We start from the raw sequence: 27538 nt of genomic DNA, 5'->3' as shown, positions 1-27538 counted from the left end.
GCCACACCACATGAAATAGTGGAGGCAGGAACGACCACCATTGAAACCTTCCTGAGCCCGATGCGATACTTACACAAACATTGTAGTGGGGCCCACAAAGCTAACTCCTGATTACAGGAAAGTCGCATCCCATGCCACATACCAGATGAATGCGCTAGATCACTCACATGCCATGCTCGCAAGTAGACCACAAGTAAGATTACGAAAGCCACAAAAGCTCGTAGCCTGCTGGTAGATGCTGTTCTCTGAAGCACTGAGGTTGTTGTGAATTCAAATCCCGCCTCCCTCGATTTCCTTTTTATTTAAAAACCAACTTAACATGGCAAGTTAACTCAGCTGAGCTTTGTGTCGACTCAATGAGTTTTTGAACTATGGTCTTGTGCTCTTTCGTGCTCTCCACAATAGATAAGTTGTTATTAGAAAAAAACTGTAATCTCTAACACTTGGTCATCTCTCAGTTATTAGAAGCTCTTTGAGAGGTTTCAAAGCAACATAAACATTGTAGACCGGCAAGAAGAAAAACCTGGTATCTTATTGTGAATTGAGAGGACAATGATCTGATCATGCGGCCGTATTTTCATAAAGACGTTTTCGGATCTGCACCAAAGAACAATAAGATCAATATGGGAACAATCAGATAACTCCAACGGCTACCAAAAAAACAAGGGTCAGTAGCAGACATTTTGCATCGACCGTAAGATAAGTTGTTGTTAGGGGTCGAATATTGGTTATTACTGCATTTCCTTAACTTGTATTTATTTGCCACTTAAAAAGAAGAGTTAGGATATTTTCAACGGGGAGATTTCGGTGCATAGGCTATCCAAAGTGGGGCCTAAAATACCAAAGTTTTGATCCCAAACCATGGGTCCCACTTGTTCAAGCTTGAAGTCTGAAGTCAGTGTAAACCATCTGCCCATGCATTAGATAACAGCTCTTAAAAAATGGATTTTTCCAAGGAAAATAACAGAGGCAGTAGTCAGGTTGTTTTTAAAAAAAAAAAAAAAAAAATCATCAACAACCGGTCCCTTGATTGGTTTTTGATGATGATTCAGTTCAATTGGTCTGATCCCAGATTTATCATGACATAATAAATGAATAAAATGATCAAAACAATTGTTTGACTGGTTGACCAGGATGGCTGGACCATCTGACCTGGACGGTTGGAACAGGGTTTTTGCCAAAAAAAAAAATAGAAAGAAAAGAAAAGAAAAGAAAAGAAAAACTAGTTTTTTACTGACCCTACCCATTTTGGTAGCTGGCGCTGATCCAACCATTAGGTCTTGGGTTTCAAAACATTGGTATTAGATAATGGTAGATTTATGACCATTGCTGTAGTAGCAACCAATGTTTTAAATATCGATGATATTGGCCGATATATCCCATGATATATCTTGTATCCCAACCGTGCGATACGAAACTCGCAAGTAGTGCGATATATCTCACATGTTCGATTCGGTGAGCATTTTCAATTTTCGATCGTTCTTTTTTTTTTTTTTCCCTTCAGTAAATCATGTTAAATTATCGTCAAATTGTTACAAATACATGGATTGGGAGCTTCAATTTTGAGATTTGGAGGAGATAGGCCGAGTTGCGGAAAGTTGAAAAAATCAAAATTTCCCACTTGGTCGCAAATCGGTTGCAATCCTTATGTTCAAACATAAAATCAAACATGTATGTAAACTAATCTAGTGATTCTTCTTTTGCTTTTGAATGTATTGGTTGTGTTTCCACACGTCTTCTTATATTTATAAATTATATGAATGAACTTTGAATAAACTTGCATCAATTCAGTTAGACAACGAATAGATTAGGACCCCATACAAAGAAAACCTATTATGTGCACATATATTTTGTAATGTTTTGATTTATAAGTGTGTTGATGTGTTTTTTAACAATCACTGAAGTTTCATTGAAAAAATCGACCAATTTCCCCAGGTTTCCAACAACAATGATACATTACGCGAGAGAACCGATATATCCCATGGGATAACCAATACATATCTGTATCCCAAAGGTGCGATACAACGCGATACCGATATTTCGAACATTGGTAGCAACTATTACAACAGTTATCATAGGAGAGTGATTGAACATTCAAACACATTGTGAGTTCCCATGTGGTTGAAATTCTGTGGGGTTCACCCTTATGCGTGCAAGATCTGAACCATAACATCAGGTCTTATGTCTCATGTTCACCATACAGCCCAAAAATCAGGCTGATCTAAAACCTGGGCGGTTAATCAGAGGGAGCAATGTAAGATCATGCACAAAACCTTTAAATTCATGTGTGTGGCCCACTTGAGGCATGGCATTGCCTGAATTTTGGTGTCCCTTCATCCTGGTGGGGCACTATGATGACTGGGTTGGATGGCATGCAGACAACAAGTTGGGCCCCACAAAACCTGGAGGTTTCTTTGGTGGGTGTATACCCCTCCCCATTGATCGCGTTGTGGTGGCCCACCTCATTTCTAAATTAGGCAACTTTTTGGGATCTTGGCCTAACATGGGTGGACACATCTGATGGACAGGTTGGATGGCACAAACACATTATGGTGGGTCCCACACAGCTCAACCATATGGGAACTCACATACGTTCGAACGTATGCGATCGTTCCCCATTCTCCTAATCCGCAAATGACGTTGAAAGACATAAATAACAGTGTGGTGGTATGAAGAATTATTGAAAACAGGAGTGCTATTAGGGTGAGTTTGGGTTTTGAACCAATAGCCCTAAACCTTGGAAAACCTGATTTACTAGCATTTCCATAATGTTCATATAATGTCATTGAAAGGGAAGGCTTGCTAGGCTCAGCCACACCTCTGTCTTGGCCACATGTCAGCAGATGTCCAAGCATTTTCATCGGCCAGGACCCTTGTCTAGATGCGCTGACAAAAATCACTTTGGCCAACTTGTTTGATGGGCCACACGTTGAACACTGGACAGTGAAAATATTTCCAATGGCCTACATTGAACGCATATGTGTGGCCCACCGGATAATTGGACCAGCCTTGTTTATGGACCAAGTTCATCCGCACAGGGCACCCATCAGATGCATGATCTGGATTTCTGCTGCACAGGCCATGTCAGACAATGAATAGAAATGTATGTGGGCTTAGCAGGCTCTTGAAATATATATATATCAACATCTAATCTTTGCTAAGTGAACGTATGTGTAATAAAGCTCACGTACATGTCATACATGTGCTAGCATGGCATGATAGGTCCAAGATAGCCCTAACCCAAGAATCAAGTTGATGCACTGAAGGTGGGCCACAGCGTGCAAAGCAATGTATGGCTCTGAAAAACTTGGCTGTTTCTAACACATCCACCAGTTTCCAATGTTGTTGCACATATGCTGATTGGACCAGATTTATTTTTGGGAAAACATTAAAGGTCGGACCAACCTCGTGGATAGATTAGATCTTGTACGTATGTGCCATGCCGGCACATGAGCTTTAATGCACATGCATGTGCGCTTAGCAGAACTCCATTATATAAATACAAGTTCACATGAGTACAGAAGATGATAACAGGGAGAGCATAACCTTTATGAGTGAACCACTATGAAGAAAGGAAAATGTTACTAAAATTTTGTGAGACTGGGTTATAAGATTGATGCATGATACAATGTGAGGTGGAAAGTTTGTACAGCAATTTTCAGGTTTTCAGTTTGTACAGTGGACTCTGATCCAAACAGCTGATATGATAGTGGATGGTATGTAACCAAAATATCCTTACCTGGCCTTCTTCCAGTTGAATGTGTTCTTTTGCTGAATTTTCTTCACCAATGGTCTATTTGTTTGGCACCTATTGAAGGGTTAGGATTCTTCCAAACTGGTGATTTTTGGTGGATGGGCCATACATAGTGGGGTCCAAAATATCAACGGTTTGGATCAGTAGACCATGGGGCTTACTTGTAGAAAATGAAATCCTCAATGGTGCTCTGCAAACTTTTGGCCTGAGTGTTGCACAAAACCTCTCTAAGATTAACAATCCTAGTGCGTTTGGACATACCTCGGGCAGTTTCTGTCGGAAAATGACCTCCAATCTAGCATCCAGTGTATTCTCGAAGACAATCTTCCCATCTTGAGAAGCTAACACGACCCCTCCTGAGCTGTTGAATATTTGGAAAAATATGAAAAGGCAATGTTACTGTCCATGAAACATGAAAGCACATGCCATGAAATCATGAAATAAGCGACCATAGCAAGCAGGGAAAAAGTAAAAAAAATAAAATCCGTTGGGGTTAAACATTTTTGCTTCATGCTACAAGTTCTAGAGCTCTGACAAGTAAACTCACCAAAGTACACTTTCCAAGGGACTCATGGGTCACAGGTGCAAATGTGGCACTAGTGTGTGATATCTAAGCTGAAAGCCCTACCATGTAGATGCCGTGGCCCAAAATAGGCCTGTCCACTCATCAGGTAGGCCAAGAAATGACGAGCCTTATGTTTGGGCTTGCACAGGTATGACCTTGAATGCCCTCCTGCTGAGCAGCTTGGATCTTGCATGCTTGTGAGCCATAGGTACTTTGGAAAGTGCAAATGCACAATTTCACTTCCATCTCAAAGTTCTAAGCTGGTTGGGGGTTTTGGATATCCTGAAGAGTGACCTTTTAACCCTGGGAGATCAAAGGGAAGTCCAAACATATGCCTTTTGTATTACCATAAGCAAACATCCTTGTAGAAGCCAGCTTAGCAACAACAGTATTGGTTGTCAATGGGCTGGCTTTGGTTTGAACTAGTCAGGCTGGGCCAACTCAAAACAATTCTCGGCCCAGGCCCCACCCATCGACAGCTTCAAGCAAAAGTAGAAGCTATTTTGGGACTCAAAATGTTACAGCCACAGGTCTACAAGGTTCCTCAGCGAGAGCGGTGGCGTAAGTAGGAGACGATGCAACCATGGTTCTGGGGAGGCACTTCTTGTTCAGCCTCTTATGGAATCAGGGTCTAATGATCCCTTGGGCTCTTTAGCTGTTCTTGGGACTTCTCGCCCTTTCTTGCTGTTTGGAAATCTGTTTCCCTTTTCCAATTAAATGAAATTTTCTTCTCTCTCTCTCTCTCAAAAAAAAAAAAAAAAAGGTTCATAGAATGATGACGTATAAGAATTAAGAAACCTGTTCAGGGTATGGCAGTAAAAAAGGACAGGACGGTTTGAGGGCTTGAATCCAGATCCAACTCACTAGGATAAATGACTTGGACAGTAGGCAAAGCAGTACTACCCCATGTACTTCCTCATTTAAAAAAATAATAATAATCTGGGGAGACTTGAGTCACCTACCAACTCAACATTCTTCCAACTTGACTTGGGTTGGCTGCTGGACCAATGTTTTAAATATCGACGATATCAGCCGATATATCCCACAATATATCTTGTATTCCACCTGTGTGATATGAAATACATAGGTAGTGCCGATAAATCCCACCTATTTGATCCAGTGAGCATTTTAATTTTCAATCTATGTTTTTGTTGTAAATCACTTTAAACCAGTGTCAAATGATTACAAATTTATGATTATTTATGTTTTCCATGAAAAATCATGGATTTGGAATTTCGATTTCAAGATTTGGGGGAGATGGGTCAAGTTGCGGAAATTTGAGAAAATTCAAAACTTTTCAATTTCTCACAAATCTAGCAATCTTTGTATTCAAACAAAAAATTAAACATGTATGTAACCTGATATAGTGATTCTTCTTTTGCTTTTCAATGTATTGCTTGTGTTTCCATACATGTCTTCTTACGTTTATAAATTATATGAATAAACTTTGAATATACTTGCATCAGTTTAGTTGAAAAGCATATATACTAGGACCCCATACAAAGATAACTCCTATTATGTGTACTTTTTTTTTTTGTTTGTAATGTTTTGATTTCTTAGTGTGTATTGATGTCTTTTTCAACAATCCCTGAAGTTTCATTGAAAAATTCGATCAATTTCCAACAATAGCGATACATTACGCGATACAACCGATACATCCCATGCGATAACCGATATTTATCTGTATCCCAATGGTGCAATACATTACGCAATAACGAAATTTAAAACATTGTGCTGGACTATATCTTGAGTCCAGATAAGTCTATCGTTCTCAAGCCAAGAGTAGGCACAGTGCACTGTCATTTTCGGTTCAGAAAAACATGAAGCATGGTTGAGAAATAGACCATTGGTCTCTATCTTCAAACAAAGGATATGCAATACCCCAAAAATCTCCCCAATTGGTGTATTGCTCTTCATAGCTGTCTATTTGTAGGCAACAAAATGTAAAGATAGGATTGCCCCATCGAGGAGATTTTTGGGGCATGGTCTGGGTCAGTGAACCATAGGTTCTACTTGTAAAAACTGAGAACCCAAGTACACTGGATTTCCTTGGGTAAAGGATTCTATGTTCTCATCGTGTCCACACTCCAAATGACTTGATAAAACATCAGATGAAGCTGGTGATCTGCTACGAGTTCTTTTATAGAGTTGGCTTACTTTTCCATAAACTCGGGCAAGCTGAACTTTGAAGTTTTAGAGTATAAACGGTAGAATATAACAAGATAAGAATTGTATGCTGTTGTGCGCATGCCAGGAATGAATGAAAGGAACCAAGTTTATTTTGCCAATTTCAAGGAGCTTGTTCAGATTCTAGGAATTTATGGCTATTCAGGAAATCTGATGTTTTTCATTGAAAATCTCTATTTATTTTTTAGCAGGGTGTAAAACTTTTGAAGTTGATCTGCTAACTTCCATAGGTTTAAAAAAATTACCAGAAACGACCATGGGTATCATGATGGCTTGGAGGAGGAGGAAGGTATACAGAGTGGTCAACGGTAACTTTAGGTGAATGAACTTTTGCTTTCTCCGCATACTCTTTCTTTGCTGCTTCCAAAACAGACTCCACGAGTCCCCTGTCAGCCTCTCTGCAGCGCAACAATACTGATGGCTCTTTCAGCCGTAGCAGACCCTGGAAAGTTGCAAGAAATGGATGTCAGCCATTAAATTGCCATGTTTGGAAATTTGTGCTAGTTAACAGGGGGGGCGGGGGGGTGGGGGTGATGAAGAAAAGAAAAACACTGCAGAGAGTCACGATCTGTTCGTAAGATGGCTGAAACCACCTTGACTAATAAAGTAACATAGGCTCAGAAGAGAATATATTTTCAAACATGCAAACATCAATGGAGTGGTAGTAAGTCACTCTTTAGAAAAAAAGAAAAAAAAGAAAAAGAAAAAGAAGAAACCGCAGGGTGGGTTCTGATCTAACTCTTGTAAGGGCGTCTACAAATGCAGTTCAGAAAGAGAATTTAAAAGGGACATTTTGCTGAGGTGGAGCAGTGTGGTATATCTGGCCAAATGTGGATGGCGGGATGCATTAAGCACTCCTATCTGCAAAAAAAGATCCCAATATGAGAATGTAATGATAATGGAACAACCCATCATTATCACCACATTCTCATTCTGCTCGAACTGGCTCAAAATCTTGGAAATCTCAATCAAGATCTCAAATAACTTGAAAGAATCTGGTTAGATAGCCAGAAACTTTCTTCATGCGTGTCAAATACTCAATTGAGTTGACTCAAGAGGAAACTAGTCTGAGTTTGCCTAAAGTTTCGAAGCATTGAATCACATAACTATAAACTACCTGAACAATCAAACCCTTGAGAAGCTTCCCATAAGCATTGTTGTCTTGAGAAACCTTCAGAAGCTCCTTGCCTGCAGAATCCTTCATCATGTTCACGAGATCATCTTGGGCTTGCAAAACTTTAAGGCGGGATGCATTTAGCTGCATCGAATACTCGCTGCAAAGCAAGTTAGTCAGATGATGGTAGTAGAAATGCACACCGAAAATTAAACAAAACTAGAAGAACACTATAAGGAAGACAATAACATGCCTAAACCAAAGGAATCCAACCATTGGCAGTCCTCATAAAACCATAAATCCTTTTAACATAAGGGCCAGTTAGGATAAAAGAATTCCATGGCAAAAGAAACCAATTCTCTAATGATTAAAGAATCCTTTTCTGCCATGTTGGAAATGTCTTGGAATCCCTTTTGCCAAGATTCCCTTGATAAGACAGCAATAGTGGTTGGGATAGATGGATTCCACAACATAATCATGACTCTTTTGTGCAAGAAACAAGATGACAGCTGTTTAATTAGTTGGGGATTTCCACTTGCTATCCAAACAAGACCCCTAAATTTGGAATCCTATTTCCAATAGTAAAATAGAAATAATCATGCATTATCATTACAATTTCTACATCTACGCATTGGATTCCTTGCAATCCAAACATAGCAGAATTCTAATACTTTCAGACACTGCAATGATTACTGATTCCAGGGTTTGTCTCCTGCCATAGAGGAAATTTGATCAACAAGGTCAGTGTTTGTATGACAATTGTTGATAGTGGTAAATCAGTGTACTTAGGCTAATGTGCTGTTTGGATTAAAATTGTATTCAGGCTCAAATACATTGTAAATAGATATGGTGCTCCAAATTCATATTCCACTGTCCAATTTTGTAACGCATGCATGGCCCACCTAATGACCATATCGGCCTGAGTTCTGATCTATACCATCCACACCGTGAGGCCAACCTTATGATTTGATGTCCAAAACTTGGCCAGATGTGCTCATTTAACCACATATTCATTTGCAAGTACTAGAGAGGAACTAGCAAGAATGGAGAAAATGGTGTACTTCTCCTCATCTTGAGAAAACATCTACTAGATGTGTACCTTTCCTTCCACCAGTTCTCAGTGTTAGCTATAGGAAATGATTAAGAACTAAACGGATCTATGGTGTGCCGTAATGGCTGTTACAGGGCCATAAAGGATGTTGTGTAAAGGTAATGGTGGCAATTGTTACATGTTATGGGGAAATAACGGCTGTTACAGCCCTTGTAAAGGCCGTAACGGTCCATTATGGGGCTGATACAGGTTTTTTTAAAGTTTTTTTTAGTTTTTTTTTCCCGAGAGACTGTAACAGCCGTTCAACCTGTATCATAAAGGTAATGGTGGTGGCCGTTATGGTCACCATTACTGTTACTGAATACCTCGAATGGATCTTCAAATCCAACCGTCCGATTTCAATTTCAAAAGGAGAAAAAGGACAAAACACTGGGGGAGCAGCTAAAACCATCAAAACAGATACTGAAATGGCATGGTATGAAACAGGGAACCAAGAGATTTGGGTTTCTAGTTGAGAAAGATTGAAAGAAAATGGGAAAAAATGAAAGATCAAATCAATAGAAACATTTCCAATCAGCTATAGCATCAGCTCAGAGACTTCAAACGGGAGTCAGATTTCAGAGAATTTCAGCAACAGATGAAGCGATTGAAATCAAGAAAGATATGAAAATGCATGAATTCAGATTTCGGAGAATTTCAGCACCAAATGAAGCGATTGAAATCAAGAAATATATGAAAATGCATAGATTTTTTAAACAGAGAGAGAAAGAGAGGAGGGCGGGGGGGGGGGGGGGAGGGGATGGGTGCTGTTGGGTTTCAAAATTTTCGGTCATAGTACCTCTTAAAACTACGGCTATCCAAATGCGATTTCAAAAATAATGATGATAAACATTCCATACAATGCTAAAAGCGATTAAAAAAATAATGATGATAAACATTCCATACAATGTTGTAAACTACCACAATCCAAACACACCCCGAGAATCTACCTGAGCTAATGCACTCCTTAATCTATCCCCTCCGTTTACTTTCACACCCAAACCGATCGATCACATAGTTCAAGAACTTCTAATCAACGTGATTATAAGCCTTTTCAATATCCAGCTTATACACTATACCTTTTGCCCCCTCATGTCTGGAATCAATACATTTGTGAGCTAGCAAAGCACGATCCAAAATCTGGTAACCTTGAACAAAAGCTCCTTAATTTTTGAAATGATCCCTGCAAGAACCAGTCAGAATCTCAAAGCTAAGACCTTAGCAAGAATCTTGTATGGATTGCAATCAAGCTAATGGGGAGAAAATCTTTTACATTCTCGGCACCTAACACCTTTCAAATTATGACAAAAAAAGAAGCCCTCATTTCCTTTGAAATCTGCCCCATTTCATGGAACTCTTAAAAAAAAAAAACAATATATCCTTGTTTATGACCTCCCAAAAACCCTGAAAGAACGCCAATGGGAACCCATCCGGGCCCGGGGCTTTATCCCTCCCCAAAGACTCCATTGTCGCCTTGATTTCCGACTCCAAAAATGGCTTCTCAAGTGCCCATAGAACCATCAATGGGAATGCTTGGAAAATTCTGATCATCTAACTTTAGTCTTAACCATCCCTCATCTAACAACAAATTTTTGTATTACTCAACCACTTTCCTGCATACCTTTTCTTTCTCTACTCGCACACGTTTTCTTTCTCCTGTACCCAAACCCCATCCATCCCTCATCTTACCAACGTTTAAGAAATTGAAATTCAAGCTCGACTCCTCAAAGGTCAAAATCCCTGTTGCATAAAAAAAGAACTGTAAATTAATCTTTTTATGGCAACAAAAAACTTTCTAAAAAGAGGGGGGGAAAGGCCAAGAGGGTGAAACATGCAACCTAGATGATGACGAATCATCTTACAAAACATTGCCCAGGCTACCCCCAAAAACTCCTCCCCACTTTGACCCTGATAGATTTTGAGCCCCATTAACCATCTGATGAATCTACACTGAGCCTTTTGCAAGGTAACCTCTTTTCAAATTTAAAACACTGCAAAAAGTTCTACTGTTACATTCCTTCCATATCAACCATGATCCCGCCAAAAAGGCGAGATGCCCAAGCGTCCTCTTTCCTTTTTCCCCATCAGAACATTATGCCACCCCTTAAAGATATCTTGAATCCAACCTGGCACCACCAACAGTCCTAAAAGAAAGATCCAAAGAATATTTTCCATACATCTTTGAAAAATCAGTGTGTAAAAGATGTTGAACCAACTCCTTGTTTTCAAGCAAAGAATACACACATTAGGGATTACCATGTTCCCACCTTTTGGATGATTAATTGGACAAATAGTCAATTTTGATGCATTGAATTTAAAAAGCATATGTTGTATTATGATTTTTTAAAAGTTATTTCATGTTTGGGAACTCCAGTTAGATTCTTTATTGCTTGGTAAAGCAATTTAAGTACTGAATTGAGTTTTTGTTTTTTGAGATAGCCGAATTGTTAGTACCTTGTTTTGTCAATGACGTAAGCTAGGCAGTCTTGAGTCGGTTGAGTTTCCATAAGAAGACCTTAAAGACTTGAAGCATCAATGCTTGAAGACACAAGTAAAAGTGACGAGCCTTGGTAATCTTAGCCTTAAACCCCTTAAGTTCCAAAATAACCTACCTCTAAATGTTTCATTCCATAGGTAAACATTTGATTCATCTATCCCAAGCCTTAAACCCTAAATGAACATGTTAAGATAGGTTTAAAAGAGGTTCAAAGTTGTTGTAAATTAAATACCCTAAATAGCAGAAATATGTGCACTGTCGATTGAATCGATAGGTTCATCGATCGGACTTGACTAATTAAAGGTTTGATTGGTCGATCAATTGAAAATGGCTAAAAGCGTCCAGCGAGCTTTACTGGTAAATCATGAGTTCGATCAATCAATTGATGGACTAGCCGTTATAGATCCATTGGAGCTATTTCTCCATATAATTTGCAACTGGATCTTTGTATAGATGATGAAATTTAGTGCTTTAGAGACCCTAGTGTACCCCAAGCATTCTCACACATCCTAGGCCCGCTCTATCCCAAAGAGAATCACGCCTCTTTCATTGTGATTAATCATTCTAATGAGCATTCTAAGCTTCATTTGATGAAGAACATTGTATCTTGCATTCTCTAGAGATTATACGCCACACCCATAAGTAAATCCTTTTGTCTAAATACTCTTTAGAATGCCCATCTAGGTGAATCCCCAATTGGAATCAACCATCCCATAGTTGTAGGAGATTCAACCTTTCTCCCATTACCTTGGCATTTCGATAGGTGAATCGTTGCCGGTAGCCGATTCAAAGAAGCGGAAGAAGATAGACTTCAAAGATTGGGGGAGCACAAGAAAAGCATATTCACAGTTGAGGAAGCATCTCTATGAAGGCGCAACAACGGGACTCAATCCAACCAAGGGCTTTTGTTAGCGCCCAAGTATATTATTTCCTCATGTAGGATTGAGTATAGTGTTTGAAAACTAAACTTGATTAAGTCCTTATGTATGCCCCCGACAGGAGTGTATGTGTGTAAAGTCCATGTGGAGGTCTCTGCAGGAGTGTACGTTTGTAAGACCTTGTGTATGCCTCCGAGGGGAGTGTACGTGTATAAAGTCCATGTGTAGGCCTCTTCGGGAGTGTACGTTTGTAAGACCTTGTGTAGGCCTCCAGTGGGAGTATACATGTGTAAATGTTAGAGGTGACCTTATTGGAAACCTTCGAGATAGTGAAATCCGGTACACTCGAGAAGAGTGCGTCCACCGGGAGTGGAGTAACAATTAGCCGAATCACTATATGTCCTTGTGTTTGCCATTGTGATTTGTGCACATTTCTATTTATGCTTGTAAGTTGAATTGTTGTATATGAATGCATGAATAGATTGTATGCTTATTGTTTAATTCAATTGCACATACTTGATATATCTATCTTACATAGATTAGTTGCTCATATAATTGTATTATTTGTAATCTATGTACTTGGACCCACTTGGCTTAAAAGCCTAAGTGTTAATTGCTTTTAATTGGCGCATATTTTTAAGTGGTCCTTTAACCATAACTCTAAGCTCCGCCAAGCTTCTGCACATAGCGTGTGGTGTCATTTTAGACTATCCATGCAATTTCACGAGTTACTGATGTAACAGTTGCTATTTTGGTACTAAAGAGAGACACTGTATAGCTTACATCTTCTTGCGAACTTCAACTTGTTTTTCCTTGCGTTCGTACTCTTGTCGAATCTTTCGCTTTTCGGCTTCAACCAGTTGCAATTTCTCAATGTTGAACTCCTGCGAAGAGACAAAGATTAGCAACAAAATCTGCACATATTATCTGGTTTACTCAATCAGCATTTGCACGAAATAGAAGGCCACTAAAATGTTTTACTTCCAAAAGAAAATATATTTTCGCATATATAATCATGTAGGACGATTCTGTAGATTTTTTTAAAGGGATGATTTTGTAGGATTTTTTTTTGAAGGGTCAATTCATAGGAATTCCATCATATGTTCTAATGCCTACACTACAATTGAAGTGAATTTACACCCTTCAAAAAGTATGATGCCCTTTATGCAATCATAGATTGCGAATACTTCATAAACAGCTCATCATCTATGCCATATATAACATGAGCAGCTTTTGGATATTTTTGCCCTTGCAATTAGTCATGGGGAGGGAAGAAAGCTTGGGTGATGAAAAGCTTGGATATTTTGAGTACATGGTTGTATGATGAGATGCATGTATGCGTGTATATGTATGCATGCATGGATGGATGGATGTATGGATGGATGGATGGACGGATGAATGTATGCATGCATGCATGGATGGATGGATGGATCGATCGATGGGATGCATGCATGCATGGATGGATGGATGGATGGGATGGATGCATGCATGCATGGATGGAATGTATGCATGTGTGTATATATGTATGTGTCATAGTATGCATGCATGCATGGAATGTATGCATGTGTGTATATATGCATGTGTATGTGTGTATATATGTATGTGTCGTTGTATGTATGTATGCATGCATGCATGGATGGTTGGATGGTTGTATGGATCAAGCATGTGTGTTTGGATGTATGTATGTGAATGCATGCATGGATGGATCCAATGTTTTCTTGAGTCAGCAATACATGCTTTTAGGCATCCATTAAAGCAAAACTTATATACACACACACACACACACACACACACACACACACACACACACACATCTTTTTTGCTATTATTTGGTTCCTAAATATGCAGTTATGTGTATTTAGTATTTGTTGAAGTATCATTGAGAAATTCTACCATTTTCCCCACGTTTCCCTGAGTCAGCTTTGCATGCTTTTAGGCCCTGATTAAAGGAAAACCTATTATGTATGTCTTTTTGACAATGATTTGATTCCTAATTATGCAAATATGTATATTTTAGCATTTCTTGAAGTTTTATTGAGAAATTTCACCACTTTACCCATGTTTCCCAAATGTTTCCCTCAGTCGGTGATGCATTTTCCGAGTATTGGCGATATCGATACATATTTCCCTATCCCCAACCAGCAATACATGTAACAATACCGATAATACACACACTGCTATCTGTTTCTCCCTCCCCTACTCTCTCTCTCTGTGCTGCACATGCCGCAAGCCTAGTTTACAAAGTCCTCATTGATCACAACATGTCTAGTGGCGATCCTAAAAAATCTCCTGGACTGCAACATTCTAACCATTCAATCAATGTCCTACCAATAGAGTGATAGACAGCCCAGAAAAAATTACAACAAATATCCGGACAACAGGCCAATGTGATGGAGAAACAAATCTGGAATTAGTAGTCCAGATATGCCTCATCCTTAGAAGTTTTTGAAGAATGTGTCTGGAGTTTTATGTGATCAATGCATAATGAAGGGAAGATTTTATGGATAGCTATAGGACCAGCCATGCTTTATTGGGCAGAATGTTGGGCAGTCAAGGAACAACATTGTTCATACAATGAGTGTAGATGAAATGCAGATGTTGAGATGCATGAGTGGCCAGGCAAGGATAGAATTGGAAATGAATGCGTATGAAGGAACTTAAGAGTAGCACCAATTAGTAATAAGATAAGGGAAAGTAGACTTAGTTGGTTTGGCCAACCAAGAACTGCAGTAGTTAGGAGAGAGTGGGTAGAAGTTGAAGCTCAAAAAGGGCAAGGGGAAGGCCGAAAAGGACATGGGTAAAAGTAGCAAGAAAAGATTTGAGACCCATGATTTAACCCAGAATATGGCCCTAGATATAGTGGAACAGTGGAACAGGATTTGTGTAGTCAACCACAATTAGTTGGGATAAGATTTAGATGATGATGATCTATCTTAGCCTTAGAAAAGTTCAACTACACAAATGTATCCACTGAATCAATTTTCCAACTCTTCAGCTGATTAAACAGTCACTTAGAACACCTTAATCTCTTCAATAATACCAGTATTCTATAAGAAAAGGCAAAAAAAAAAAAAAACATATTTGGAATGTATACCATTGTGGAACCAAGGAAATAGAAGAAACAAGGAATACAGATATGGAAAGGCTAGCTACTTGTGGAGTCTCACCACAAGAAGGTGGGCATCTAGAGGAGTCCCACCCCTAGATAGTTAGAAGCATCTCACTCCAAAAATTACTCCCCAACCCTATAGCTGGAACTAGGAAAAGAAAAAAAAAAAAAAAAAGCTTTTTTTTTTAAAAAAAACTTTAATAAGTTAAAAAAGAAAAAAGAAAAAAAAAAAGAAAAAAGAAGAGGCTTTTCTTTGTTAGTATAACCTCACATCTATCTCTTTGGTTCATGTCTGGACTCTAAATAGGCACTTTACAACCATATAATAAAGAAAGAAAATCCCATTAGCTGATGTTTAAAATAAAGCTTATATTAAAGAGAAAAACAAAAAGGCTTGATTCACGTGTGAGATCGCATGCGGGTCCACCATGTGATCTTAATGATGTTTGGGCCATTGGATTGCAGTTATGAGACACACAAGGTACTCAAAACCATTGATCAAAACTCCAGACAGATCTGATGGCATGATCTGTTCATTATGCAGACAGTGGATCCACTTTAGCCCTATTTCAATGGTTGGATGTGGTTATGCATCACAAAGATTTAATGGAATGGATCTCCTAATTTGGGAGATTTGGGGTGCATGAACCATCCACAGAGAGGCACATCAGATCAATGGTCTAGAGTGTTGGATCATGGGTTTCACTAGTATGTTGTTGGTGCATCAGGACGCTATAATGCATCTAAAACAATAGCGCTACTTTCTTCTTCTTCTTCTTTATTTATTTATTTATTTATTTATTTATTTTACAAATTTGCCTATGTTCAACATGCCATGCCATGGTATGGATAGACTGCATCAGAGTATTATTCATGCCTTGATGCATCAGAGCATTATTCATCTCAGTTTAATGTCAACAGCCACAATGGCCAAGAAAATACACTATGGGCATGCAGGAAGGCCCAACGTACTGTTAGACCCGGAGTTCATGGTCTCCACATCTTCCTAGGTAATGCATATTTGTAGAAAATGACCCAAGACTCCTATAGAAGAGGAACTATATGATCCTCCACCTAGTGTACTTGGGTTTCCAATTTCACCCCAGTGGGTCCCATGTCTTAGTGATCCAGTTCAGTCCTGTATTAGGCCCCACCATGGATGTACCATGCTCAGAAAGTCTACCAGATTGAAACATTCTGTCGTTCTAGCCACCAACCTTAGGCCCCTTTTTCAGTTGAACATGGACCTTATCTGTATTTCTCTTCTTGACCATTTACTTTGAGGCCACAAATTGAAAGGTTTGGATTATCCCATTGAAGACATTTTTACGGCATGGTCCATCCGTAGTGGGGTGTAACAAACAAATGATGAAGATAACTGAACAGTGGGCATTAAAATCTTATTGAGAGTGCCCCTTAATTGTAAGAACCTTCTGTCAGAGGTGCATAGTTCCAAGACTCGGTAATTTGACTCGAAACTTGGCGGAGTCAACTCTAGTCAATGAGATTACGAGTCGAGTCACTAGTAAATTTGCTCGTCAGCGTGACTCAGCCACAAAGTGAAAAGGCTCATTCAGTTGACCAAGTTAACTCGTTGCCTCTATATGAATTGAGCTAAGTTACTCTGTTTAATAGGTTAATAGAAGTTAAAAAATTACTGGTGATCTTTGAACTCAAAACTGATGCAGGACAACTAACCACTTTCTCTAAAAGCTTGAACTGATAGAGCGTGGCGAATCAATCCCTTTGTCTCATTGCCCAGATCCCACTTCACATGGGTCAGGCCCTTAGCCGAACACCTCTCGTGGGCCCCACTTCACATGGGTCTCGCCTCACACGAGCCACCCGCTTCACACGGGCTGCCTACCACAAGTGTGTCCCTGCCTCACACAGGACACCACACTCAAGCCCGGTGTGAAAATGCCCCTGCATTAAAAACCTACACCATTGAAGCAAACCCTTGAAAGTTGAAACCCATACCCGTGGCTACACGCCTGCACATTTGATTAGTTTTGCTATTTTATATTCTTTTAATCAATAACTATTCTACATATTCATAATTATTTTAAATGGGCTTTGCCAACATCCCCATCTTCGTGGGGATTTTGGCAGTGTTCCTGAAGCTTTTAAATGGCACATGGGGTGACCCGTCATCAATCTGAACCATTCATTCATTCAACAACTAGAAGCAAACCATGGTATAAAAATCACGCCAATTGGATGATCCTAAGTGTCAAATAAATATTCCCGAAGCTTTTAAATGGCACATGGGGTAACCCAACATCGATCTGAATCATTCATTCATTCAACAACTAGAAGCAAGCCATGGTGTAAAAATCACGCCAATGGGATGATCCTAAGTATCAGATAAATATCATGGAAATGGACAGCCAAGATTGAGCATATGAATAAAATAGCTCCAATCATCATCTTGAAACATCTACTAGAAATAGATCCCACTTTGTATTACTTATGGCTCGTAAACAATAGACAGTTGTAACAAATTGGCCCCATTCAGAGGGTTAGAATTATCCATCGGGATGGTTTTTGTACCATGGCTTGCTCCATTGGTACTATTGAATGAGCCGTCCCGATCAATGATTGGACATCTCACATGCCATTCAAAAGGTTTCCCCATAAAGGTGGGGACATTAGTGATGCAGGACAATTAACCACTTGTTCTAAAAGTTCAAATTGTTTAGAGCATGGTGAATTAATCCCTTTATCTCATAGCCCAGGCTCCAAATCCATGAGTTAGGTCCTCTGCAAAAACCTCCCCGTATGCCCCAAATCCATTGGTTCCGCCCTCTCGTGGGCCCCGAATCCATGGGCTCTGCCTCACACGAGTCACCCGCTTCCACGGGCCCCAAATCCATGGGTTAAGCAGGCCACCCACCCCGAGTGTGCCCCTGCATCCCACAGGCCACCCCACTCGAGCCCGGTGTGAAAATGCCCCCGCATTAATCACCCCCGGTGAGGAGTCTCGAACATGAGACCTCCCGCTCTGATACCAATTTGATGCAGGACAATTAACCACTTGCTCTAAAAGCTCGAACTGTTTAGAGCATGACGAATTAATCCCTTTATCTCAAAGCCCAGGGCCCAAATCCATGGGTTAGGTCCTCTACTGAAACCTCTCCGTGGGCCCCAAATCCATGGGTTCCGCCCTCTCGTCGGCCCTAAATCCATAGGCTCTGCCTCACACGAGTCACCCGCTTCCACGGGCCCCAAATCCATGGGTTATGCGGGCCATCTACCCCGAGTGTGCCCCTGCATCCCACGGGCCACCCCACTCGAGCCCGTTGTGAAAATGCTCCTGCATTAATTAGCAAAACCCATTTTAAATAAATCTAATTAAGTCATGAGATATCAAATTGAGTCAAGTGAACTAAAGACCCATTTGAGTCTTTGGGTCAATCCAGCACAATTGTAGATGAGTTGAGTCAAGTTCGTGGGTTTGGAGATGAGTTGAGTCGAGTCGACCAAGTTGGGTTTCAAGTCGAGCTCCCACCTTTAAATCTAGGTGACCACAATTCAAAAGCGTTTTGAGAACAGCCACTTCTTGAATAATATCTCGGGCCTTTAACAAGTGGGGCCCATGGTTTGATGGTCCAAACTATTGATTTAATGTATTATGATCCCAAGTTTTCCGTGCCTACCTCTGGAGTTTAATATTTATTTAGTTGAAGAGAGAAGCCATGGGATTAATATCTTGCTGATTAGGAAGAGAATAATGCTTATTAGATTCAGACAAATAATTTCATTTTTATTTTGACTTCTTATAATAACAGGTCCCACAATGAATATACCATACCCCAAAAATCTCCCAGAAAGACATCCCAGCCACCCATTTGTCTCTTTTACCAGTGAATGTGGGCTAATGCCATAACTTTTTCCCTTAACAGTTTAATTTCTAGGCCATCAACTGAATGATTAGATGGTCCCAACTCTAAGCTTCTATTAAGTGATGGTCTATCCATGGTGGGGCCATTGAACCAACGATCTGGATGACTGAACCATGCACCCCACTTGCATCATGAGGGAATGCTTCTATGGTGTCAAGGACAACAAAAAACAAAACAAACATAAAATAAAAACGATTAAAAATGAAAACATTATCAATAAAAAATGAAATATTATTAAAAAAACCCCAAAAACAAAATCAACTCATTACATAAAGTAGGAGATGGGTTTGATTAAAAACAAATAAATAAAATAAAATAAGAGTGGGCACACACACACACACACAAACAAAAAATAATCTATGTGAAAAAAAAAAAACTAGTGGGTTTGATAGAGGCGGCTGGATCAACTAAACCTACAACGAGATGTGGGGGGCCCACCGTGATTTGTGCACGACATCCAACCCGCCCATCACGTGCACTCATGTGTTCTCCTCAGTTCCCCAAAATCAGGCAGATCCAAAACTCAGGTGGGCCACACAAACTCTAAGATCAAGAGGTGTGGCCCACCTTAGTGTTCGAATGGCTTTATTTTTGGAGCATCCATTCATCCTAGTGGGGCGCAACTTCTGAATAGATTGGATGGAAGATAAAATACACGGTGGGCCCCACTCAAAATCTGGGACTTTTTATGGTGGGCGTACCCAACGCAGATGTTCCTTGTGGTGTCTCCCACTTGAGTTTGGATCGATCTAACGGTTGGATGCCCAGAAAATCTGAGGCGGCGCACATGATGGACGGATTAGATTTCATGCAAATACCACGGTGGGCCCGCATATCGCGTTGTAGGTTAAGCTTAACCTACAAAGATTTGTAGTGGATCCAGCCTCCAGATACAGTAATTAAAATCCCGAATTTTATTTATATAAATAAATAAAATGAAAAAAGAAGAAATGAAGATTAAAAAATTATATATTAAAAAAGACAAAAATCGAATTAAAGAGATATTCGGAAAATTGGAAATAAATATAGAAAATAAAATCATAACAGCATGTCATTTAAAAATATGTATAAAAATTTAAAAAAGATATTTATATTTATTGAAATAAAAAGAAAAAGAAACAGGGTGTTTTAAGTACCTCTTCGGAAGAGACTAGGATCTCGTTGGCTTTCTCCTCTGCTTCCTGTCGGATAAATCTGACCATCTGTTGGATCTGCTTAGATACATCTGCGTCGTTCATTTTGACTCCTCTTTCTCTCTGTCTCTCTCTCTCCCTCTCTCAGAAAAACGAAATTTCAGCTTTTTCTGTTCTGCTTTTTTTTTTCTTCCCTGTATCTGTTATACGTTTTTTGTATTTTTATCCCCTTTAATGGCTGATTGGCTACCGACGAGGAAGAATTTTGTAAGAGCCGCGCTAGCTTACCTCTTCGTGCCCCGAAAGCCACGTGGATCAAACTTTCATGAGATCCACACCGTCCATCCATCAAGCACGCTGCCTCATGTTCACGGGCGCGGATTGGGGAAGGCCAACCAGGACTTAGTTAGAGACGGACAGTACTGTCTGCGGAACTGTGGGGTCCACTGTGATATAAATGTTTTATCCACACCATTCATCCACTTTGACAGATCATTTTATGGCATGAGTACAAAGAGGACTTATACCGAAGAATCAAGTGGACCACATCACAAGAAGCAGAGGGAATTGAATTCCTACCTTTGAAAATTTTCCAAAATTAAGGTGATGTTTATTTGCCATCATCTAACCTGTTGGTAAGATCACATGGAGTTGTACAAAGGGAAAACATGAATATCATCGTCAAAGAAAATTTCAAAATATTGTGGTGTAAGCTTTTAATAGCGACCGCTTCCTGGGGTGTCTTTGACTATGCTTCCTTTTACGCTGATGATTAAAATAGATGGGCGGCTTGAATAAAACATATACATCACAATAAACTCCACGGATTCACTTATGAGACTGTATATCTCTAACAAGGTGATGGTGGAGGTACTACTCCCTTTAGAACCTATGCTAACTTAGCAATCCAATAATCATGACCATTCAAAACTCATGTGGTATAGGGCCTGTTTGGGGGAAGCGGATTGGCTGGTGTACCACGCACCAGCTATATAGCTGCCGTAGGATGAGCACTGACGCTCGTCGAGCTCTAAGTTGTATGAATGGTTCATAGGAGACCAAAGTTACATGGACCCCACAGTGATGTATTTATTATATCTACACTATTTATTAATTTTTAGAGATCATTTTAAAGAATTATTCAAAAAAATGAATCACATCCATAGATCATCTGGACACACCACAAATAGCAGCGAAGATAATGATTTTCGCCGTTAAACAATTCGTAGGGCCCACCGTTATGTTTATTTTACATCCGATCTGTTCATTAAGTCATAAAGACCTGAATGAAGAAGGAAAACAAATTTCATATTGATCCAAAACTTCTGTGACCCCAAAAAGGGTTTCAATGGTAGATGTTTAATCCCATATTGCTTTTTTTAGTGTGGTCCACTTGATAGTTAGATCAATTTTATTTTTCGTTTCAAGCCTTATGACGAGCTTGTCAAACGGATGGACAATTTGGATATAACACATACCTCATGAACAGACCCACAGAACTTGTTGACATCAGCACAATATATAGCTGGTGTGAGGTACACCAACCAATCTGCTTCCCTATTTGGGAGCATGGATTTGGAACCCCTTGGATTCAGATCCTCCAAGATTTAAAACCCCCTAAATTTGCAATCCTTCGAGTTCGTTTGGCATCCTAGAGTATGAATCAACTTTAATCCAAAAGTACCCGTGGATGGTATGTTTATGGACTTAAAGTGGTTTGAATTTAATTACTAAATCAACTTTAATATCTCTAATTGGTAAGATATAATTTTTCACACAATGGTTGTGATAAGCGCGCTGAAATATATGCTTTGGCTGAAAATGATGAAATTCCAAGTCTCAGATGGGCCGCAAGCACAAGATCATGTATGAGTGACTAACCAATGATTAAATTTTAATCATTGATTAATATGGACAATGTTTGGACGGTACTGAACAATGATTGGATGGTGCTGGACAATGTTTGGACGGTGTTGATCATCATTAGTGGGCCATGTGCCCAATAAAATGATAGTATAGTGACACATGTTACACGGTGGATCGCAAACCCCCTCAAAGGTTGAAAACCCCAGTTACTTTATGCTGCCAAACAACGGCGGAAATCCCCTTTAATCTATGGTGCCAAACGACCCCTTAGAAAGCTACAAACGCTGTTTGGCCGGTGACATTGCTGGTAATCAGGTGGCTATTAGTTAGTGATGTACTGATGTTTCACTACCATATCACGTGTTTTATCCACCACATCCATTTATTTTTTCATATTGTTTTAGAGGTGGATCCTAAAATAAAGCCGATCTAGATCTCAAGGGGACTAGGATTACAAAAGGACAATAGTAACTGAATGTCCAACATTAAAATCTTCCAACAATCCACTGCTATATTTATTTGACAGCCAGCTGGTCCTGTATTGACCCCCCTGCTACTGCACTTAAAGTTGAGCTAAATAACATCGTCCATCCCACATAGGATCAGGGCCCAAGGTGGTTGGAACCAAAACTGCAAAGTTTCAGTTAGGGAGATAATAACTAATAATGTGGTGATCATCATTGTATAATATGAAACCATTCATAAATATCAAAGATTATAATTTCTCTTTCAATATTAGGCTCTCTGTTTAAAACTTTTGTAGGCTAAAGAAGGTTTTAACAGTGGGTGTTCCATTAACAATATTTCCTGTGATGTGGTCTACTTAACATTTAGATCTGCTTTAATTTTGGGCCCGAATAATTGAAAAAACGGATGAAGTGAATGACGTGTTGTGGTCGAGCATGGTCTTCCGGAAGGGATAGTTACTCTGAATCTACAAAGTTTCTTTGTATTCCTCACATGGATGACTCGAATCTGTTAGGAGAAATAGAAAATAATCCTAATAAAATTTTAAATAAATTAATCGATTATAAAAAAAAAAAAGAGCTTACAACCCCTTAAACAGTGACATAAACCTTAGGATTAAGTTTCGGAATCAAACTACAACAAAAACTTTCAGAAATCATGGCCAGTAGACAATCATGATTTCTACTAGATAACATGGTTTTTTGCCAAAAATAATAACTGTCCTATTTAGTTTAACTATGCTATTCTCCTAATTTTTCTAAGTATTTTTCGTGTTGGACACAACTCCTAAAGCCAGCAAATAAAGAATTACAATCAAATCAGCGTAAGCAACCTGGCATAGTGGGGTTGGGTGGCTCTACTGATTTGGCATGTTGGTTAGCTAATGCCGATTTGCGAGATACGCCTATTTTAAGGTTCCGGCTGTCTGGATCACATTCGCCTTTGATCAGGCCCTTTCTGGTACATCTTGGCTATGAAATTGTACAGACCCGTACATCAGGACGCCGATAGTTAGTTTTGTGGAGGGTGCACCGATGTGTTTATACACCATCCAATCTATTCAGTTACGCTCCCCATCGGGATATGAAAGAATTACTCAAAAACTACAGTATAACAAAACTCAGGTGGGCCATACTACGTAAATTTAGAGATTTTGATGTATAAATTTGTAGGGTGGCCCACTCGAGTGTTGAATCATCCTCATTTTGGATATCAAAGCTTGAAAAGGGGTGATGCACCTGATGTACGAGGTGGATTTGATGCCTCCAAAATTCTTGGAGATATAAAAATACTGGCCTTCCCATCGATTGCCTGAATATAGGCCAAGAATAAAAGAGCAACGGTTAGCATTCATTTGAAAAATGCCTAAGATTGGTGGATGAGATCATCTAACGATTTTTATTTTATTTTCTCTGTCCATCCGCAGTGGGTCCAATAGACCTAAGCTCTGGATCACTGATCCATTGGTCGCATTTGTGCAAAAAGGAAAACCCGTGTATACTTTGCATGTTTCGTGATGAGAATCATACAGTTAGATTCCTCCCCTCGTGGAAGCGGATTACCTGTGACCCTTGTGGGGCCATAGAGATGTCCGTGACAAATCCATTCCATCCATCTGTTTGGAAAGACCACACAATATGAGAAGATTCTAAAATTTAGGCATATTCAAAACTCATGTGTGCCACACCACAAGAAATAGTGAGGATTGAACGTCGGGATGACAAAAGTTGTCTCAAGGTGATATTTTTGTTCCTACACTTTATCTGACTTGTAATATGATGCATAGCGGGTTACGGACAGTTTTATGGCCAAGATGGACCAGAAAAGGTCCGATCGCGGACAGTTTCATGGCCAAGATGGAAATGGCCAAGATGGACTAGAAAAGATCCGATCGCAGACACTTTCATGGCCAAGATGGACCAGAAACGGTCTGATCGGAGATGGAGATGATCCGGACCGTCAAAACTTATAATGGACATATCTCACGAACCGAAATAAGCTATTGGACAGGCTATATATGATTTTGGAGTATGACGAGCTAATCTACGCAGGGTTGCCCACGCCAAATTTGCGAAATACCATCAAATCGACGGTTGAAATCTTGCTTTAATTTTGTTTTGAGTATAACTTTTCATCAGTTGAGCTTTAGGAGTTATAACCAACATGAAAAGTGCTTAGAATAATTAGTTATGGCAACGTCATGGTTCAGCTAAATAGGACACTTATTATTTTTGGCCAAAAACCATGCACTAGTTAGGAATCACAACTATCTAGTAATTTTACTATTTATAGTAAGTCACAATTTATATAGGAGTTTTAGTTGTACTCTAATTATGAAAATTCTCTCGAGGGTTCATAGCCTTATTTAAATAGTTGTAATGTCGTTTTTCATGAACAATAAAATTATTTGAATTTTTTAGAAATGATTTTCCTATATCCTTCTTTTCCTAGTAGATTCGTGGTGTCTCTGCGAGGAGTTCAGGGAAGTTAGGTGATTCAGAATAGTTATCTTTGAAGAATACATTGCTCGACCTCATCACCGTCGTCCCTATGTCATAATAACCCAATGTTTCTATTCAACGGTTTCATTGGTATTGCCCGCCTGAGTTTTGGATCCGCCTGATTTTTAAATCCTATCTTACTGTGGTCGTAGTGAATTTGAATCTCTGTGGGCCCCGTACAGTTCCGGAAAAGGAATATCTCTGTCCCGGGGTCAGCAGCAAAACCCTACCCAATTTCTCCAGTGGGCCCTGCCGTGGATGGCCCAGAGTAAAGTACAAACCAATCCCATTCCATTTGGTGGTCCCTGGTGCAGTGAGTTGGGCGAAGTTTAGTGGACCTGATCGTGTACGGCTACAAGACTACTAGGATCGGCCGGACCACCCAGTAGAACTTAATCAGCCTCAAGATCAAGGTTGTGCCCAGTCAGATGTGCCCGTACAACGGACCTATACATGAAGTAAAGCGGTCAGATCCATCAACGCCCAATTTTTACTTTGTGTGTTGATATATGGCCCAGCAGGCCCACTTTCACACTCTTGGAACGGCTAGATGAGATGCAATGGGCCACAAATCTCACTCATCGATCAGCATTTATTTTACTGTTCCACATCTTCCCCAATGCAGATGTGACAACATACTTTTTTAACACTTTAATGAAGAAATTTTAAGCATCAACGTTGGGCCTAGTGTGATGTATGTTATTTATCCACACCGTTCATTTGTTATGTTAGCCGAATTTTTGGCGTGAGCAAAAAAAAGAGGTAGATCCAAAGGTCAAGTGGATCAGCCATAGGAAACAATTTTCCTATGGGAATCGAATGCCTACCATTAAAATCTTCTTGGGGCCTTTAGAAGTTTTGGATCAATTTGATATTTGTGTTTTCTCCTCATCCACACTTGTGCAACCCTATGAACGAGTTAGATGATGAAAAAACCTTAATGTGGGCCCAGTGAAAAAAATAACTTTCAATGGTGGATGAATTAAGGCCATTGTTTCCTTTAGTGTTGGCCATTTGAGTGTTGGATCTGCCTCATTTTTAGGTTCCTGTTCCAAAATGTTCAAATAAAATAGATGGATGGTGTGGATATATCATATACATTACTGTAGGGTCCACTTATTTAAGTCAACACTTTTGTTCCAATTTTCGAGGTGAAATTACTTTCATAATCTCAAACAGGGTGAAAAAGTAATAATTACTCGTTTAGCGGTGATTTACATGTATGAAAACCAAACCGGTAAGGCAATTATGGCATCCTCAAAGGTGGGCCCACCAGGGTTTTGATAGTCTTTGCAGGGCTACAATTTTGCGTGGTCACAAAGACTACTTAGAGTAGAGAGATCACGGATACTGAGACCGATGTATACCAACCAACAGAAATATCATAAATGATGTGTGACTGCGTGAGAGAGAAGGTTGTTTACGAAAAACACAAAGGGCTGAGTTTCAATGGTAGATGTTCAATCCCCCACTGCTTTTTGCAGTTTGATCCACTCGATCGTTAGATATGTCTTATTTTTCGTCTCAAGGCTTAACATGGGCTCGGAAAATGGATGGATGGTTTGGATATAACACATACCTCGTGATGGGATCCACAAAATTTGCTGACATCATCACATCAGCTATGTAGCTGGTGTGCGGTACACCAGCCAATCCGCTTCCGGTGATTGAATGGATAGGATCATTCAAACTATACAATTTTATGAAAATCTCCCATCCTGCGAGTAGATGCAACTACATGGACAGTTGATACAATCCCATACTGTATTAAGGTGGACAGATTGCTCTGCCCTATACGGTCTCTACTGCCTTAGCAAATCATCAGTCAGGTTTCGCAATGGGAAGGGCCTGCCCACTTTGGGATCTGATCTAGCTTGCCCTTTGAATTGAAATTAAGCTAATAGTCAGATAGGCCACCAAAGTTCGTTTGTTTTGATTTTTGAGCTTGGAGGTCTTCTGAGGAGCGCGAATTTGATATGCATTGCAATTATTATGAATCCATTTAAATTGAAATCATCAATTGTATTTGATAGCACCGATAATTAAAATTCATGAGAATCTTGCAATCTGGTTGTCACAATAATCAAATTGTGTTTAGTAACCTGTATTTTGAAAAGGGAGAGAAAGTGAAAGAGATGACTTTGACTTGTGAATTCCATCAATGTCAAATGAAATCCGTGTCAAATGAAATTATCTGATTTTGCGGTGATTTACAAAAATGTGTTTTGACATAGTTGGATTGTAATTCACCTCGAATACACTTTTCCCAAGGATAACAATTATTACAGCTTCACACCAATTATGTTGTCAACCAACCCTTACTTCATGGCACATCAATTTGACTGTGATGATTTGTTTACATGTGCCATGCAGACAAAGAGATCGGAGGATTAACTTTGTATTTTGCTAATGTATATGCCACACGTGTTGATCATGTGCCTTTAATCATAATGTCAAAAGTAGAGTTTTCG

General features: G+C 39.6%; 1 protein-coding gene across 1 annotated transcript; it reads right to left on the bottom strand.

Annotated features, from left to right (window-relative positions):
- Window positions 1–393: 393 nt before the first annotated feature.
- Window positions 394–20449, bottom strand: LOC131253661 (V-type proton ATPase subunit E-like). The gene is made up of 6 exons (XM_058254758.1): window positions 20236–20449; window positions 12869–12969; window positions 7624–7780; window positions 6752–6948; window positions 4016–4115; window positions 394–597 (listed from the first exon to the last, which is right to left on the bottom strand). The coding sequence occupies exons 1-6, from the start codon at window positions 20335–20337 to the stop codon at window positions 562–564; spliced, it is 693 nt and encodes a 230-aa protein (XP_058110741.1). The 5' UTR covers window positions 20338–20449; the 3' UTR covers window positions 394–561.
- Between the last annotated feature and the right edge of the window lie 7089 nt (window positions 20450–27538).

The sequence above is a fragment of the Magnolia sinica genome, chromosome 8, assembly GCF_029962835.1.
Source record: "Magnolia sinica isolate HGM2019 chromosome 8, MsV1, whole genome shotgun sequence".
Classification (NCBI taxonomy): Eukaryota; Viridiplantae; Streptophyta; class Magnoliopsida; order Magnoliales; family Magnoliaceae; genus Magnolia; species Magnolia sinica.
This window is presented reverse-complemented; position numbering and strand designations above follow the sequence as displayed.